We start from the raw sequence: 13603 nt of genomic DNA, 5'->3' as shown, positions 1-13603 counted from the left end.
CAACCTCGCCAAGAGTGGCGGCAACTTACGCACGAGCAACCCCCAATTCCCATTACATCGGCTTTGTACAAACCACAGTTTGTGGGCAAACATGAATTCAGGCAATGAGAAACCATGGTCTATCCTGATGGCAACAAGTCCAGGCACTGCCAACTACAGTTAGGACACAGCAGCAAATTTGGAAAATTTCCCTTCTGTTTTAATGAATTGCAGGTTGTTGTTTTCTCTAAACCTGACATATCACTCACACACACACACACACACACACACAGTCTTTCTACCAAATCATGCTTTGTTTTAAAGAAGCCAACTTTAAATCATGGGTTATGAAGACAGCAGAAGTAGACAGCCTGGAGGAGCTGTGGTGCTCACCTGACCTCACTCTGGCTGAGATGCTGCTGCATACCAGGACAGGGACAGGTGAAGCAGCGGCAAGGAGTGCTGGACTGATACTGACACTGTGCTTGTACCACACTGACCTCACCCCCCCATGGGCCTCCTCCATCCCAAGATGCAGCAGTGTCTTAGCCCCAAGGAGGTCAGGCGAGTGATGCAACCCACCCAGTGATGCCATCTGAGACTGTAAGAGAGCTTATTTCAATACCATAAACCACTTGGAGATTTTTTTACAATCAAGCATTGTATAAATTTTATGAAATAAATACTGTATTGGTATTTATTTTTTCAAATTCCAACCATGAAAAGTTAAAAGTGCGACATATTCGCGACCTTACAAAAATTGGCTGAAACAAGATATGCCGTCAACACCCCCCCTAACTCTAGCTCCTGCTGGAGCCCTGGCAAACTCCTGCCGTTTCCCGCCTCCGCTGCCTTGGGGGGGGGGGGTGCCCAGGAGTGGCAGGCGGTGGGATGGCAAGTGCCACCATGCAGTTCCCCTGTGCCTGCCCCGCCACTGTTAATGGAGCAGGGGGGTGCCTGCTTGGTGCCAGGAGCGGTGGGATTATCAGCAGCGGGGCAGGCAAAGGGGGATTGCATGGTGGCGGCGCAGCAGCCCCCGCTGTCCCACCCCACCTGGCGTGGTTTGAGGTGAGCTGAGCGCCCCCAGCAGAATGTCTCTCCTTGTCCAGCCGGCCCCCGCTGCTGTTTCTTTTTCTTTCCAATTGTCCATCAATATGCAGGTGATACCCAGCTCTATCTCTCTTTCAAATCAGAACCAATGAAGGCGGTGAAGGTCCTATGTGAGTGTCTGAACTTTAAAGGTGCGGCTTATTTGCAGGTGTGGCTTATATTATATTTGTCTACACAAACCACAGCACACCTGCCTGAAAGCAGAACATCTCTCTCCTGGATGTGATTATAAAAGCATACAGGAAGTGCCCAAAGGCATCTGATAACTGTGATCCTTATCCAAGTACAAATTAAGATCTCATTTGTTAAATACGGTATTAGAAGCAAATTATGGAAAAAGGAAAGTCTCCAGCCAACACCTCTTGTCTGGGTTTACCAAGCACCTCACATTTCCAATAGGCAAACTGCTTCTTCTCTACTGCAGCACAGCATTGGGAAGGGGACTGGCAGGCAACCGGGAAGGATATCCTGGCAGACAAGGGAACTGCTGGGTATTCCTCTGCCCACTACTTCTCTTCTGCAGATGTCTCCTCCTCATTCTGGCAGGCAAGCAGAGAAGGAGCAGCCAGTGTTTGGAAATGGGAAGTGGACTAGTATTGCCTAGTCCTAGCTTGATAAGCTGTAAGTGCAGCTCTATTATCCACACTCTTAAAGCCTTGCACTTCTCATACTGGGAAACAACAGCTTAAAAGCACACACAAAAATAAGCTACTGTTTCCAAGAAAGACTGAAGAAAAGATACTGCCATTTCCAGCTACCAAGTTGCTCTTTCCCAATTATTCTTTTATTGCCAAAGCACCTTTGTATAGATCTATAGGCTTTATATTCAGAAATGTGAACAGTCTAATAATTTTACTATCTTCCTTACTTATGGATAATGTCTAAGGGAAAAAATCCCACAGTTACTGCAGTACATGCTACAAATTCTGCTTATTGCGTGATTATTAGCAGGATCCTACCTGTCTTTATCCACAGGAACAGGCGCAGGGTAGGATTGGTTCCCTCTATTCCCAGTGCCTAACTGGCCATAGGAATTTGCTCCCCAGGCATACAGCTGACCTTCGTCCGTTAGCACTAAGGTATGTGCATAGCCACAGGCAACCTAGAAAAGAAAAGCACATAAAATAATTTGTATTCTTACATTTTTGCATTTTATATCCAAGAAGATTTATTAAAGCTTTTAAAAACATTTCTGAAGAAGCATTTATTTAAAAAACCAAATGCAAAAGACAGTTGAATCATTTATCACCATTCAAGATTCACAAACAGAATTCGAGAAGCTGATCTCTCTCGGAGTTTGTTAGAAATACCAGCTTCCAACATATCATAGTCTCTTCTGTCTGCATGTGGCAGGACATAGAGTGAATACAGATTGACACTTAGGCAATGTGTAAATTCAGAACTGACAGAAGATGACCTTATGCAGGATTAGGAACAGCCAAGGAAACAAGAAAAGGCAGAAGGTGGGCTATCTCAAACCTGTTGTCCGTGCAATCACAACACATCTACAAATAGTTAAGTGTCTTGGGCCAGCATTGCTCAGATTAACTTACTTTATGGAACAGGCAAAAAAACAAAACTGAAATAAGGCTAATTCATCCCAAGTTATTGGGAAACAAGTCTTTTCTCATTGAAATTTTGGTTTCTTTTTTATTAGACTAATGAATGGGATATTTGCAGCTTGCAACAGTCTCCCCAGCTCCCCCCCAAAAAAACCCCTTCGCTCAAGGAAGTGAAGGGTCTGCACCTCCCCTTTCTTTTGAGTCTTTTTATTTCTGCAGGAGAGCAGGGAAGGCTGAGAGGAGATATGCTAGCCACCTTCCAATATTTGAAGGGCTGTCACAAGGAAGATGGAACAAGCTTGTTCTCAGCTGCTCTGGAGAGCAGGACCTAAACCAATGGCTTCAAGTTACAAGAAAGGAGATTCTGACTAAAGAGCAGGAAGAATTTTCTGACTCTAAGAGCAGTTTGGCTGTGGAACGATCTCCATCTGGAGGTGGCGGACTCTCCTTTGGAGGTTTTGAAGCACATGTTGGATGGCCATCTGTCATGGATCATGCTTTAGCTGAGACTCCTGCATTGCAGGGAGTGGACCGGATGACCCTCAGGTTCCCTTCCAACTCTGCAATTCTGATTCTTTCACGGCAGCTGGTTTTCCTTCCTATATCCTACCTGTGCAACTGCAAATCATCTTTTCAGAATATGCCAAGCATTCTGAAGCATTCAGCATTTAACTACCCTGTCTGAGAGAGAGAACGCCCTACGTTCTGCCTTCTTTCTATACTACCTAACTGAACCTTGTTCCTCCACATAGCCACTTCCCCATACATGCCCACTTGACAACTTCTGCCTGCAGAACGGACCCTGTAACAGGTGCCACACACTATTCATTCAGCACTTATAAGAAATGGGTCTTTTAGCATGGCAGCACCCACCCTTTGGAACTCTCTGTCTATTGACATCCGTCAGGTATCTGCATTGTACTCTACCCAGACATGTAGACGTGTTAACTTGTGTTTTAATCTGTTTTGAGCTTTACTGTTGATTCTGGGGGTGCTCCCATTTTCAGCTGTCTCATGTTGAATACTTGCCCAGTCCCTAATATTTACCCATCTAGAAAATCCATTTCAGGATAATGGCACTGTACTGATAACTCAAGTCACTTTCGACAGTATCTTTGATAAAACATTAATTTCTTTGACGATATAAGATAGTGCAGAGTGCTCCTTTTCGAAACTCCAGTTAAGCAGACCCTCTCCCAAATACTTTGCTCGTTCTCTGTCTCCCACACACCAGTTCAGCCCAACAAAAGCCAATCAACACTAAATGCCAACTGAGCACAGAGCTGTTTTTGGGGTCCTTCCCCTTGGAATGTTTTTCCTAAATATATTTTGGGCTTCTGTAAACCTGCAGCTTCCCCCAGGCATGTTGCCACCTTCCCTCCTGTATGGAGATAGCACTGTTTTGGCTGCATCAGTAGCCACACTTGGGAGGACAGGCTTGCTATCAGTGTATAAGATGAAATACATAGCCCAGTAGGGTAATCTTTTAACGAAGGCCTGGCAACAAAGAAAACCTACCCGCTGCACACGGATGCCTTGCAGAGCTGCTATTCTGCAAGGTGTTGGTTGATTGCCGCTATTGCCCAATCCAAGCTGACCATTGCCATTGTATCCCCAGACATAAACCTTAGAAAGGAAGATAATTCCAGTTAGTTTGCAGGAATAAGAGTAAAGAAGAGGGAAACAGGAGTACAGAATCCCCTATAATCTTTGTGTAATTCACTATGACACTTTTTTGAGATAAAAAACCCCTTTCGTTTCCTTACATGTTAGAACCAGTTCTGTACTCCATGGGACCTTAGCATTCACCTGAGAAGCATCTAACAAGAAAAGATCCTGCCCAGTCCAATATATCTATGTGTACAGGGGTGATGAAATGACCCGCTTGATCAGGGAAGTATCTGAATGCCCCAGTTTGCTTGGGTAGCTGCTGCCTTCTAACCTTAGCATTAGGTTGGAGCACACACTAGCTAGACTTCTCAGGTTGCAGAGGCAGCGCTGTTCAATGGTTTCCTGCATTTGCCCCTAAACTGATCCCATGAGCAGCTAAAGCACCTGGCTTTTCTTTTCATCTCACATTTGTACGCCGCCTTTGTATGTATTTGTATGTAGAGACAACAACAAAATATACATCGAAGATCACACATCGTATAACAATCCAATCCAATGCAAATGAGCCATGATAAAGAATATGACCTTAAAATAAACAACTTATGTAAAATAAAGCAATATGCAATGATCCATTTAGGGTATATTACACTATTAAATTTACTCCCTACATATCAGCAAATAATAATTAAACAGAAATGCACTCTCAAACAATAACAATAAATAATTACTAGACTACAGTGGTGCCTCGCAAGACGAAATTAATCCGTTCCGCGAGTCTCGTCTTGCGGTTTTTTCATCTTGCGAAGCACGGCTATTAGCGGCTTAGCGGCTATTAACGGCTTAGCGGCTTTAAGAAAAAGGAAACAAACTCGCAAGAACTCGCAAGACGTTTCGTCTTGCGAAGCAAGCCCATAGGGAAATTCGTCTTGCGGAACGACTCAATAAACGGAAAACCCTTTCGTCTAGCGAGTTTTTCGTCTTGCGAGGCATTCGTCTTGCGGGGCACCACTGTACAATCAATAAAAATAAAAGCGAAGTCAGAAAACTTAGAATACTACAATACATAAATGACCACGTAAAAAGATCAAACTAAGCAACAAAGTCACGTAGCTTATAAAAGTAACCAGTCCCTTTGTCCACACCTAGTTCCTGGTTCAGAACGTTTGGTGGGTCTCCCAGGGGGTCTCAAGGAAAGAAAAAGGACGCTGCTCCGCTCACAGTTCTTTCTCCAGACTCTGCCCACTTCCCCTTCAGCAGCTTTCAACTTATCATGTCCTTTAATGCTTATGTGTTGTGGATGGGAAATTACCTGAGGAATTGCCCCTAAATTAGACCTAACCAAAATCTGCAGTTTTACTACTCCCTTTCACCCACAAATCTGATTTTTAGGGCAAAGAGGATGATGGCCAGGGGTGGCATTTCCTCTACTTTACCATGCAAGCAGCAGTGGAGGGGTGGCACTCAACCCTGCGCTATTACAATTGTTCCATCAGCGCAAGCATTTCTTGCCAGACAGAACAATCTCCACTCCCTCCCTCCACATGTTGACGTGACACATGCACCCCAGAGCTGATTTGGAGGAGGGAATGTGTGGTGCTAAGAGGTGGGAAAGCCTCACCCTTTTAGTGGGAGTCCTTGTGCTGCTTCCAGCTGCTGCAACTATTTTGTTGGATCTGGCCCACAGAGTAAATGAAGACACGGGGAGGTGGATTTGCAGTTATTAAAAGCTCGAGGGAACAAAAAAGTCTTCACTAATTTGGACACCTCAGAAAGGACCCAGTCAGAGAGGTTCCCTTGGAAGAACATTTCAAAGTTGTGACAGAAGATAGCCCAAATCTATGTACCTACCAATCTGGTACAAACATCCAATCCCCCAGTTTAACCATCAAAATCTGTTTTCTGGATTCAACTTTCAGCCTGTTGACAGTCTCTAGACAGCTGTTAACAGACTTCACGAGGAGCATAAAAAATAGAGCTGCACTCTGTCCACACACAGACCTAACACTCCAAACTTCCAATACCGAATTCCTTCTTTGCTCCATTTTGTCACCTAAGGTGAAATGGTAAAGGTGACAGAAGCAGCTTCCGGTGAGATCTCACCAGAAGCTGTCATTGTGTGACCCCGGGGGCAGGATTCTGCTACCTGAGATGGCTGCTTCAGTTCGCCTCATGAGCAGACTGGCCTGCCATCTGCACTGCCTCTGGGGCACCTCCAATGCAGAGTCTCTAGTAACTGAGATTGGTGCTCCCTTGTGAAGATGGGGGCAGAGCTTTCCGACAGCTCTGCCGCACAACCGTACTGCAACATGCCTGCACTACCTAGAATGGGGGAAGGAGAATGGATACCCAATTATCTTCACCAGGGGCCTCTCCTCAGCCCTTCTGAAACACTCTTCCTTGCAGTCCAATAGACTTTCATTCAAATGCTCTGTAAAAGGAGGCACAGAGGACAAGAAGGACTCACAAGCTTCTATGCTCAAAACTGTGCCCAGCTTGGAGGGAGGAGTTTACCCTGGTGAAATCAGAAATTGAGCCTTTATGGCAGGAGGAAGCACTATTCTGAATGTTAAGAGACAGTTGTTCTCCAGACACCAGGAGAGAATATTCTGTCAGAATCTATCTAACCAGACTTATTATACTTAAAGATCTGCCTTAATTAGCAGCATTGTCTACTGTAGGGAGACACAGTCAACAATTTAACCACAAGATTACACACCATAAAGAAAAACAGCCCTTTTAATTCTGATGAATTCTCTTACCTCCCCATTTTCTACCACTGCCATTGAGCACATCTGGCCACAAGCAATGTTAATTGCAATCTTGCTTTGTAAGCAGCTAGTGACTCTCCGTGGAATTGGCTGGTTGGCTGTTGAGCCAGATCCAACTTGCCCTGAATTGTTGTAGCCCCATGTATAAACCTGTAAAGAAACAAACTATATTATACGGTTATAATCCCATATTGAGAGAAATGCCAGGTCCATTTAATTGAATGGGAAAGGGAAAGGGAACCCTGACCGTTAGGTCCAGTCATGGACGACTCTGGGGTTGAGGTGCTCATCTCACTTTACTGGCCAAGGGAGCCGGCATACAGCTTCCGGGTCATGTGGCCAGCATGACTAAGCCACTTCTGGCAAACCAGAGCAGCGCACGGAAACACCGTTTACCTTCCCGTCGGAGCAGTACCTATTTATCTACTTGCACTTCGTTGCTGGGCTGGCATGAGCAGGGATTGAGCAACGGGAGCTCATCCCGTCGAAGGGATTGGAACCGCCGACCTTCTGATTGGTGGCACTGTGGGTTAAAGCCTCAGTGCCTAGGACTTGCCGATCGAAAGGTCGGCAGTTCGAATCCCTGCGGCGGGGTGCGCTCCCGCTGTTTGGTCCCAGCACCTGCCAACCTAGCAGTTCGAAAGCACCCCCGGGTGCAAGTAGATAAATAGGGACTGCTTACCAGCGGGAAGGTAAACGGCGTTCCGTGTGCTGCGCTGGCTCGCCAGATGCAGCTTTGTCACACTGGCCACGTGACCCGGAAGTGTCTCCAGACAGCGCTGGCCCCCGGCCTATAGAGTGAGATGGGCGCACAACCCCAGAGTCTGTCAAGACTGGCCAGTACGGGCAGGGGTACCTTTACCTTTACCTTAGGCTCTGTGGTTTAACCCACAGTGCCACTTGTGTCCCTTAATTCAATGGTACTCACTTCCAATAAACACATTTAAGATTACACTAATGTCAAATACAAATGCTAAATTAAATCTCAGTTGATTTAGGCCGATAGAAATTTTTGTGACACAAAATTTTCTGGAAAATTAATGTCACTGATAGGTCTGTGAAAAAATCATCCCAAAAGCAAACAAATAGAAGCAAATATTATTTGGAAGTTACATCTCAAAAAGAGTTCTTTCATTTTTGGTTTCTTGATACTAGATAAGATTGGCTCTCGTTTGTGGAAGCAATTACTAGGACAACAATGTGAGTATTCACGTATCTGAGCTAGTATCCCACTATATCTGGGATTCCCAGAGCAGATATTAACAATAATGTAATATAGTACATTTTAAAACAACACACATCCCCTTGTCTAACCTCAGAAACTAAGGAAAGAGACATTATTTTTGCAGTGATTATGTAGCCCAAAAGGGCTACCAATGTAGTCCAGTGAACTTTCAGATGGCTATCAGCATACAATTTACACCCCAGTTTTATCCAGTCCAGAGTGCTTGCCCCTTTTTGTTTCAGATATAAAATTCCAAAGTTGCTTGAACAAGATTCTGATAGATTTTCTTACCTCTCCATCAGATGTTAAAACCATTGAATGATGTGAGCCACAGGCAACTTCAATCACTTTTTTGTTTAACAAGTTGGTGGAGATTTGGCAAGGAACTAAACCATGGTTGGTTGTTCCATTTCCCAGTTGACTATAAGCATTATGTCCCCACGTATATACTTCTCCTTCTACAATATAAAAAGAAAATAACTTTGAAAACATTACAAGCTATCTTTTTCCCAACTAAGAGAAAAAATAAACAATGGCTGAAGCTTTTTGTTCCATATATTGTCCTCTGCTGTGATTTAACCACTATGTACATAGAACACGATTAAGGGCAAATGTCAATTCAAGCATTAGCAAGCATTAATGGAGACAATAATGGTTCAAACAAGTTAAAGGGATGGGTTGTGCTCCATATATTGTCAAGCCTTCAAATGAAACAATTTAAATCTCGAGGAGAATGTGCGAAGTTATATAACCCCCTCCTCTTTTTGGTAAAGTATAATCTCCATGCTTACTATGCATCTCAAAGTATAATATTCTCTCCTACTGAAACTTTATCCTGCAATTGGACACCTGAGGCAGATCTTTTAGGTTTAGTGTTGCAATCTCTCATTGCTAAAAAAAAGGGGGGGGAAGACCCCAATCAGCTATCCCATTTATCCCTACAGTGCATTGATCCAGATTCACATCCTCTCTACGACCCAACCTTGTAGAACTGAATCAACAGGGAAAGGCCTGCTGAAACAAGTTCGGTCTGGGACTGGAGGCAGTAACCACAAAAAGCTTTTCAACTTTGCTTTAGTTGTTTAGTTGTGTCCGACTCTTCATGACCCCATGGACCAGAGCATGCCAGGCACTCCTGTCCTCCACTGCCTCCCGCAGTTTGGTCAAACTCATGTTCGTAGCTTCAAGAACACTGTCCAACCATCTTGTCCTCTGTCGTCCCCTTCTCCTTGTGCCCTCCATCTTTCCCAACATCAAGGTGTTTTCCAGGGAGTCTTCTTTTCTCATGAGGTGGCCAAAGTCTTGGAGCCTCAGCTTCACGATCTGTCCTTCCAGTGAGCACTCAGGGCTGATTTCCTTCAGAATGGATAGGTTTGATCTTCTTGCAGTTCATGAGGAACGGGCCCCGTAGCCTTTACAGGCTTGAGAGCACTGAATCAAGAGCACAGAAAGTGTAACATGGATATATTCTAAGAGTTAGGAAAGCCTTGCTCTTTCCTTAGTGTTTCTACATGTTGTCCCTTGGTGTTTCTGAATCTGAGCTTGGCTTCACCAGCAAAATATGACTGTTCCTTCGTTATCTGCTTTTGAATCACTAATAGTGCAAACATCATTAACACAGACCATTTTCATTTATTATCATAAGAGTCCCAAGATCTGGACCATCCAGGTGGTAACACAAGTATGCCCATGAAAAAATAAGGGACTAGACTCAATAATCACCCCACAATCGAAAACTTAATATGTTCTTCCTTATCAGTGTAAAGAGTAGATACTGCTTTTCTCTTACAGTTAAAAATTAAATATCCCTGTCAAAGTAGACTAACAGAGTAGACTGACCACATTGAAAAGCACACAACATACCAGTGGTAGCAGCGACAACATGGGGGCCACTTCCATAGCTGAGGCAGGCTAGTTTTTTGCCACATAAAGTATCTAACCTTCGGGGTTCAATGCTGCTCTGTGTGTCACCGATTCCCAAACAACCACTGCAGTTAGTGCCAAGCGCAAAAACCTGTCACACAGTGATACTGTTAGTACAGAAAATATTTACTATCATAGTATTTCAGACTGAAAGTTTAATAAAATAGTTACAGTTTTTTAAGATTTTGTCAGATATTTTAATCAGAACTGTATCTTTGTTAAAGAAAATCAGAATTCTGCAGCAAGGATAACTGTTTTGGCACAGTAAAAAATTGTGCAAGGCAAGTTGACATCCACTCCTAGTGTAACATTTACTGTGCCCTGGAAATCTTAATCCAATGCGTGCTAAGACAAACATGATGTAGAGGCAAACAGTTATTAATTGTTATATCTGCAAAAGTTACCTCATCATTTTCAGTTGCATAAAGTACTTCATTGCCTGCACTGCCGAATACACAGGCCTGGCGAATTAACTTCAACTCCTCTTGAGAGCGGAGAGCAAATATTGGCCATTTCCCAACATCCAACATCTGTTCCAATAAAAACAATATATTGTAGATCAGTCCAAATTGGTTAAATGCTTCTTTTCATATTGTTTTTTTAAAAAATCACCACAAGTATTACATTGTTTTGAAACAGCTGTCCTGTCCATTTCACTAAAGATAAATGTGAATATAAATTAAGAAAAGGCAACCAAATGACAAATGAAAAACAAATAGGACAGCAAATTATGAACCTAATCCCAACTACACATATCACTTTAAAACTACTTCGTCCCACTTTATATATTTTTAAATACATGTATCTGCTACAGTGTTACCTCGGTTGTTGAACGCTTCAGAAGCCGAACGTTTCGGTTTTCGAACACCAAAAACCCGGAAGTGAATCCTTCTGTTCTTGAACACGCCTCAGAAGTCGAATGGCTTCCGAGGTGCATGTCTCCATTTTCTCAATGGAATTTGCCAACCGCCCATTGCGCCTCGGTTGCCGAACATTTGGAAGTTGAACGGTCTTCCGGAACAGATTACGTTCAACAACCGGGGTACCACTGTACTATGATTTGTAGGTTCTCCTTTAGCAACACAGTGGTACCTTGGGTTACGAACTTAATTCGTTCCGGGAGGTCTGTTCTTAACCCGAAACCATTCTTAACTTTCGCTAATTAATTAAAACAAAAAATTTTTTTTCCTTCCAGTAGCACCTTAAAGACCAACTAAGTTAGTTCTTGGTATGAGCTTTCGTGTGCATGCACACTTCTTCAGATACATGTGCATGCACACGAAAGCTCATACCAAGAACTAACTTAGTTGGTCTTTAAGGTGCTACTGGAAGGGAAAAAATTTTTTTTGTTTTGACTATGGCAGACCAACACGGCTACCTATCTGTAACTAGAGCTAATTAATTAATTTCGCTAATTAGCTTTCGCTAATGGGGCCTCCTGTTGCCGCTGCGCCACTGCTGCGCGATTTCCATTCTCATCCTGGGGCAAAGTTCTCAACTTGAGGTACTACTTCCGGTTAGCGGAGTTTGTAACCTGAAGTGTTTGTAACCCAAGGTATCATGGTACATGCTTTGTCCATAAAATCGACTCCTTGGGAGCCAGCTCCTGTTTATTGCATGTCAGTCAACACACAGAGAGAAAAGCATTCATTTTCAACCCTACAAAACCTCACGGCACTTTATTGCCAGGGTAGTGCAACCCACAGCCCATTGAATGAGGTTCTTATAAGCACATTACATATAATTTAGAGTTCCTTTTTGGGCTGAGAAGAAGATTCACAAAACAGAGACTGAAGTCTGGGGTTTTTGTTGCTGTAGTTCTGTTGGGACTGCAGCAGCACAAGTATACTCAGAGAGCGTTTCTCTCATGGACTCCCTGTTATGTAGGTGTCAGGGAACTGCCATCGGAACGAGAGGAGGAGGAGGAGGAGGGGCTCCACGACGATGCTGGAGAGGGGCCAAGTAGGGAGAGAGGCAGGTCTCCTGTTGGGGAAGAAAATCAGCGCGACACCAGGGATGGAGGGAGGCCAACGGGGGAAGCAGAGAGCAGGCTCAGAGACTCTTCACTGGACACCAGCGGGGAGAGCACAGGTCCTCCGCTACCCACGCCCACCCTGCGCAGAAGGCTTCCGCGCAGGGAGGCTAGGAGGAGACTGGGCGTCAAAGAACTTTTATGTTGGAAAAGGTTGAAGAAACGCCCACTGTCGGATTCTGCAAGCGACTGAACAGCCACGAAGTGAGGGGCTGTCCAGTCAGGAAAGGTTTAACCAGGCCACCTAGCCAGGAGTGGCGGCAACTTACGCACGAGCAACCCCATAACCATTATAGCAGGCATACTAGAGACCGAATTGCTATGGCCTGTGAAGGATGGCATTCCCCTCTTCCCCTTTCTAGCACAGTGCTGTACAACAACCACGGTTCCTTGTATATGACTCACACCACAGTAGACTTCACTCATAGCTTTGTGACGGGTGGTTTCTTGGTTTCTTTCTTTTCATCTTTGAATCCAGGGCGGCTCAGCTAAGTGCAGAGAGCGTTGCTGGTGAGCCTTGGCTTGAGGTTCGCGGCATGGCATCCATCCTTCACTGAGGCAGCCTTTGGGAGGGGGAAGGGGGAATGGATGTCCCAAGCTGCCTGTTCTCTTCACGCTTCTGCTGCTCAGGCTCCATCCTCTGGCTCCTTCTCATTCCAAGGGTCCTAGTTGCACTGCACACAGCTAAGTATAGCTGTCGCATGTCCTTCACAGCCACAAGGGGCAGCTGACAGTGCAGCTTAAAAAATAAGGCAGGCAGGCAAGTTGGCTGTTTGGGCTCACACAGACTGCTTCTCGAACGCCATGTACCATAGTGTACCATGTATGTTACAGGCACACAGGCTGCAATCCAAGGCACCATTACTCTGGAGTAAGAACCACTGGAATAAATGGGACTTACTCCCGAGGAAATGTGCACAAGTTCAATAGGTAACCTTTACAACAAGGATGGGGAATCTGTGGACTTCCAAATGTTGATGGTCTGTCACCCCTACCTAAGGTCTGTGCTTGTTGTGGAAGTTGGGGGGTTGAGGTCAGATGAGGGAAGGGGTGGGCTGCAGGCCACACTGTCCACAGCGCCCTTGCTGGGGGGCATGTGGTTCCCCTTTTAGCCTTTCCGTAATGGCCACATGTACTGTGGTGGCACCGGTGGTACTATGAGGAGGGGAGGACAGGGAGGTGGCTCATAGTCCTCTACAATAATTTTTGCATAATATTTTGTGTAATAAATGAATATAATAAATGTGTTTTAATGATATATTTTCAATTAAATATATTAATAATGTATATTCAATACTATTTATTGCAAACACTTTAATTTACGATATGGAAATTAAGTTCAGTTTGTGGCTCACAGGTTCTGTGTCACAGAACTCTTGCGGCCCACTTGGTC

General features: G+C 44.5%; 1 protein-coding gene across 11 annotated transcripts in view; it reads right to left on the bottom strand.

The window, feature by feature from the left end:
• Positions 1-13603, bottom strand: part of RCBTB2 (RCC1 and BTB domain containing protein 2) — a 29028-nt gene that overhangs the window by 14063 nt on the left and 1362 nt on the right. For 8 of the 11 annotated variants that reach the window (XM_053363609.1, XM_053363618.1, XM_053363627.1 and 5 more), the window contains 6 exons: positions 10583-10708; positions 10119-10269; positions 8547-8713; positions 7022-7180; positions 4170-4277; positions 2049-2191 (listed from right to left, as the gene is read on the bottom strand). In XM_053363609.1, the coding sequence (XP_053219584.1) occupies positions 2049-2191; positions 4170-4277; positions 7022-7180; positions 8547-8713; positions 10119-10269; positions 10583-10708 (854 nt within the window). Of the gene's footprint in view, positions 1-2048; positions 2192-4169; positions 4278-7021; positions 7181-8546; positions 8714-9046; positions 9147-10118; positions 10270-10582; positions 10709-13603 lie in introns of those variants that run through there. The other 3 variants (XM_053363636.1, XM_053363675.1, XM_053363661.1) reach the window with 3 other exon arrangements.

Source organism: Podarcis raffonei, chromosome 1 (assembly GCF_027172205.1).
Source record: "Podarcis raffonei isolate rPodRaf1 chromosome 1, rPodRaf1.pri, whole genome shotgun sequence".
NCBI classification, from domain to species: Eukaryota; Metazoa; Chordata; class Lepidosauria; order Squamata; family Lacertidae; genus Podarcis; species Podarcis raffonei.
Note: the sequence above shows the minus strand (reverse complement) of the source record. Positions and strands in the feature narration are given on the sequence as shown.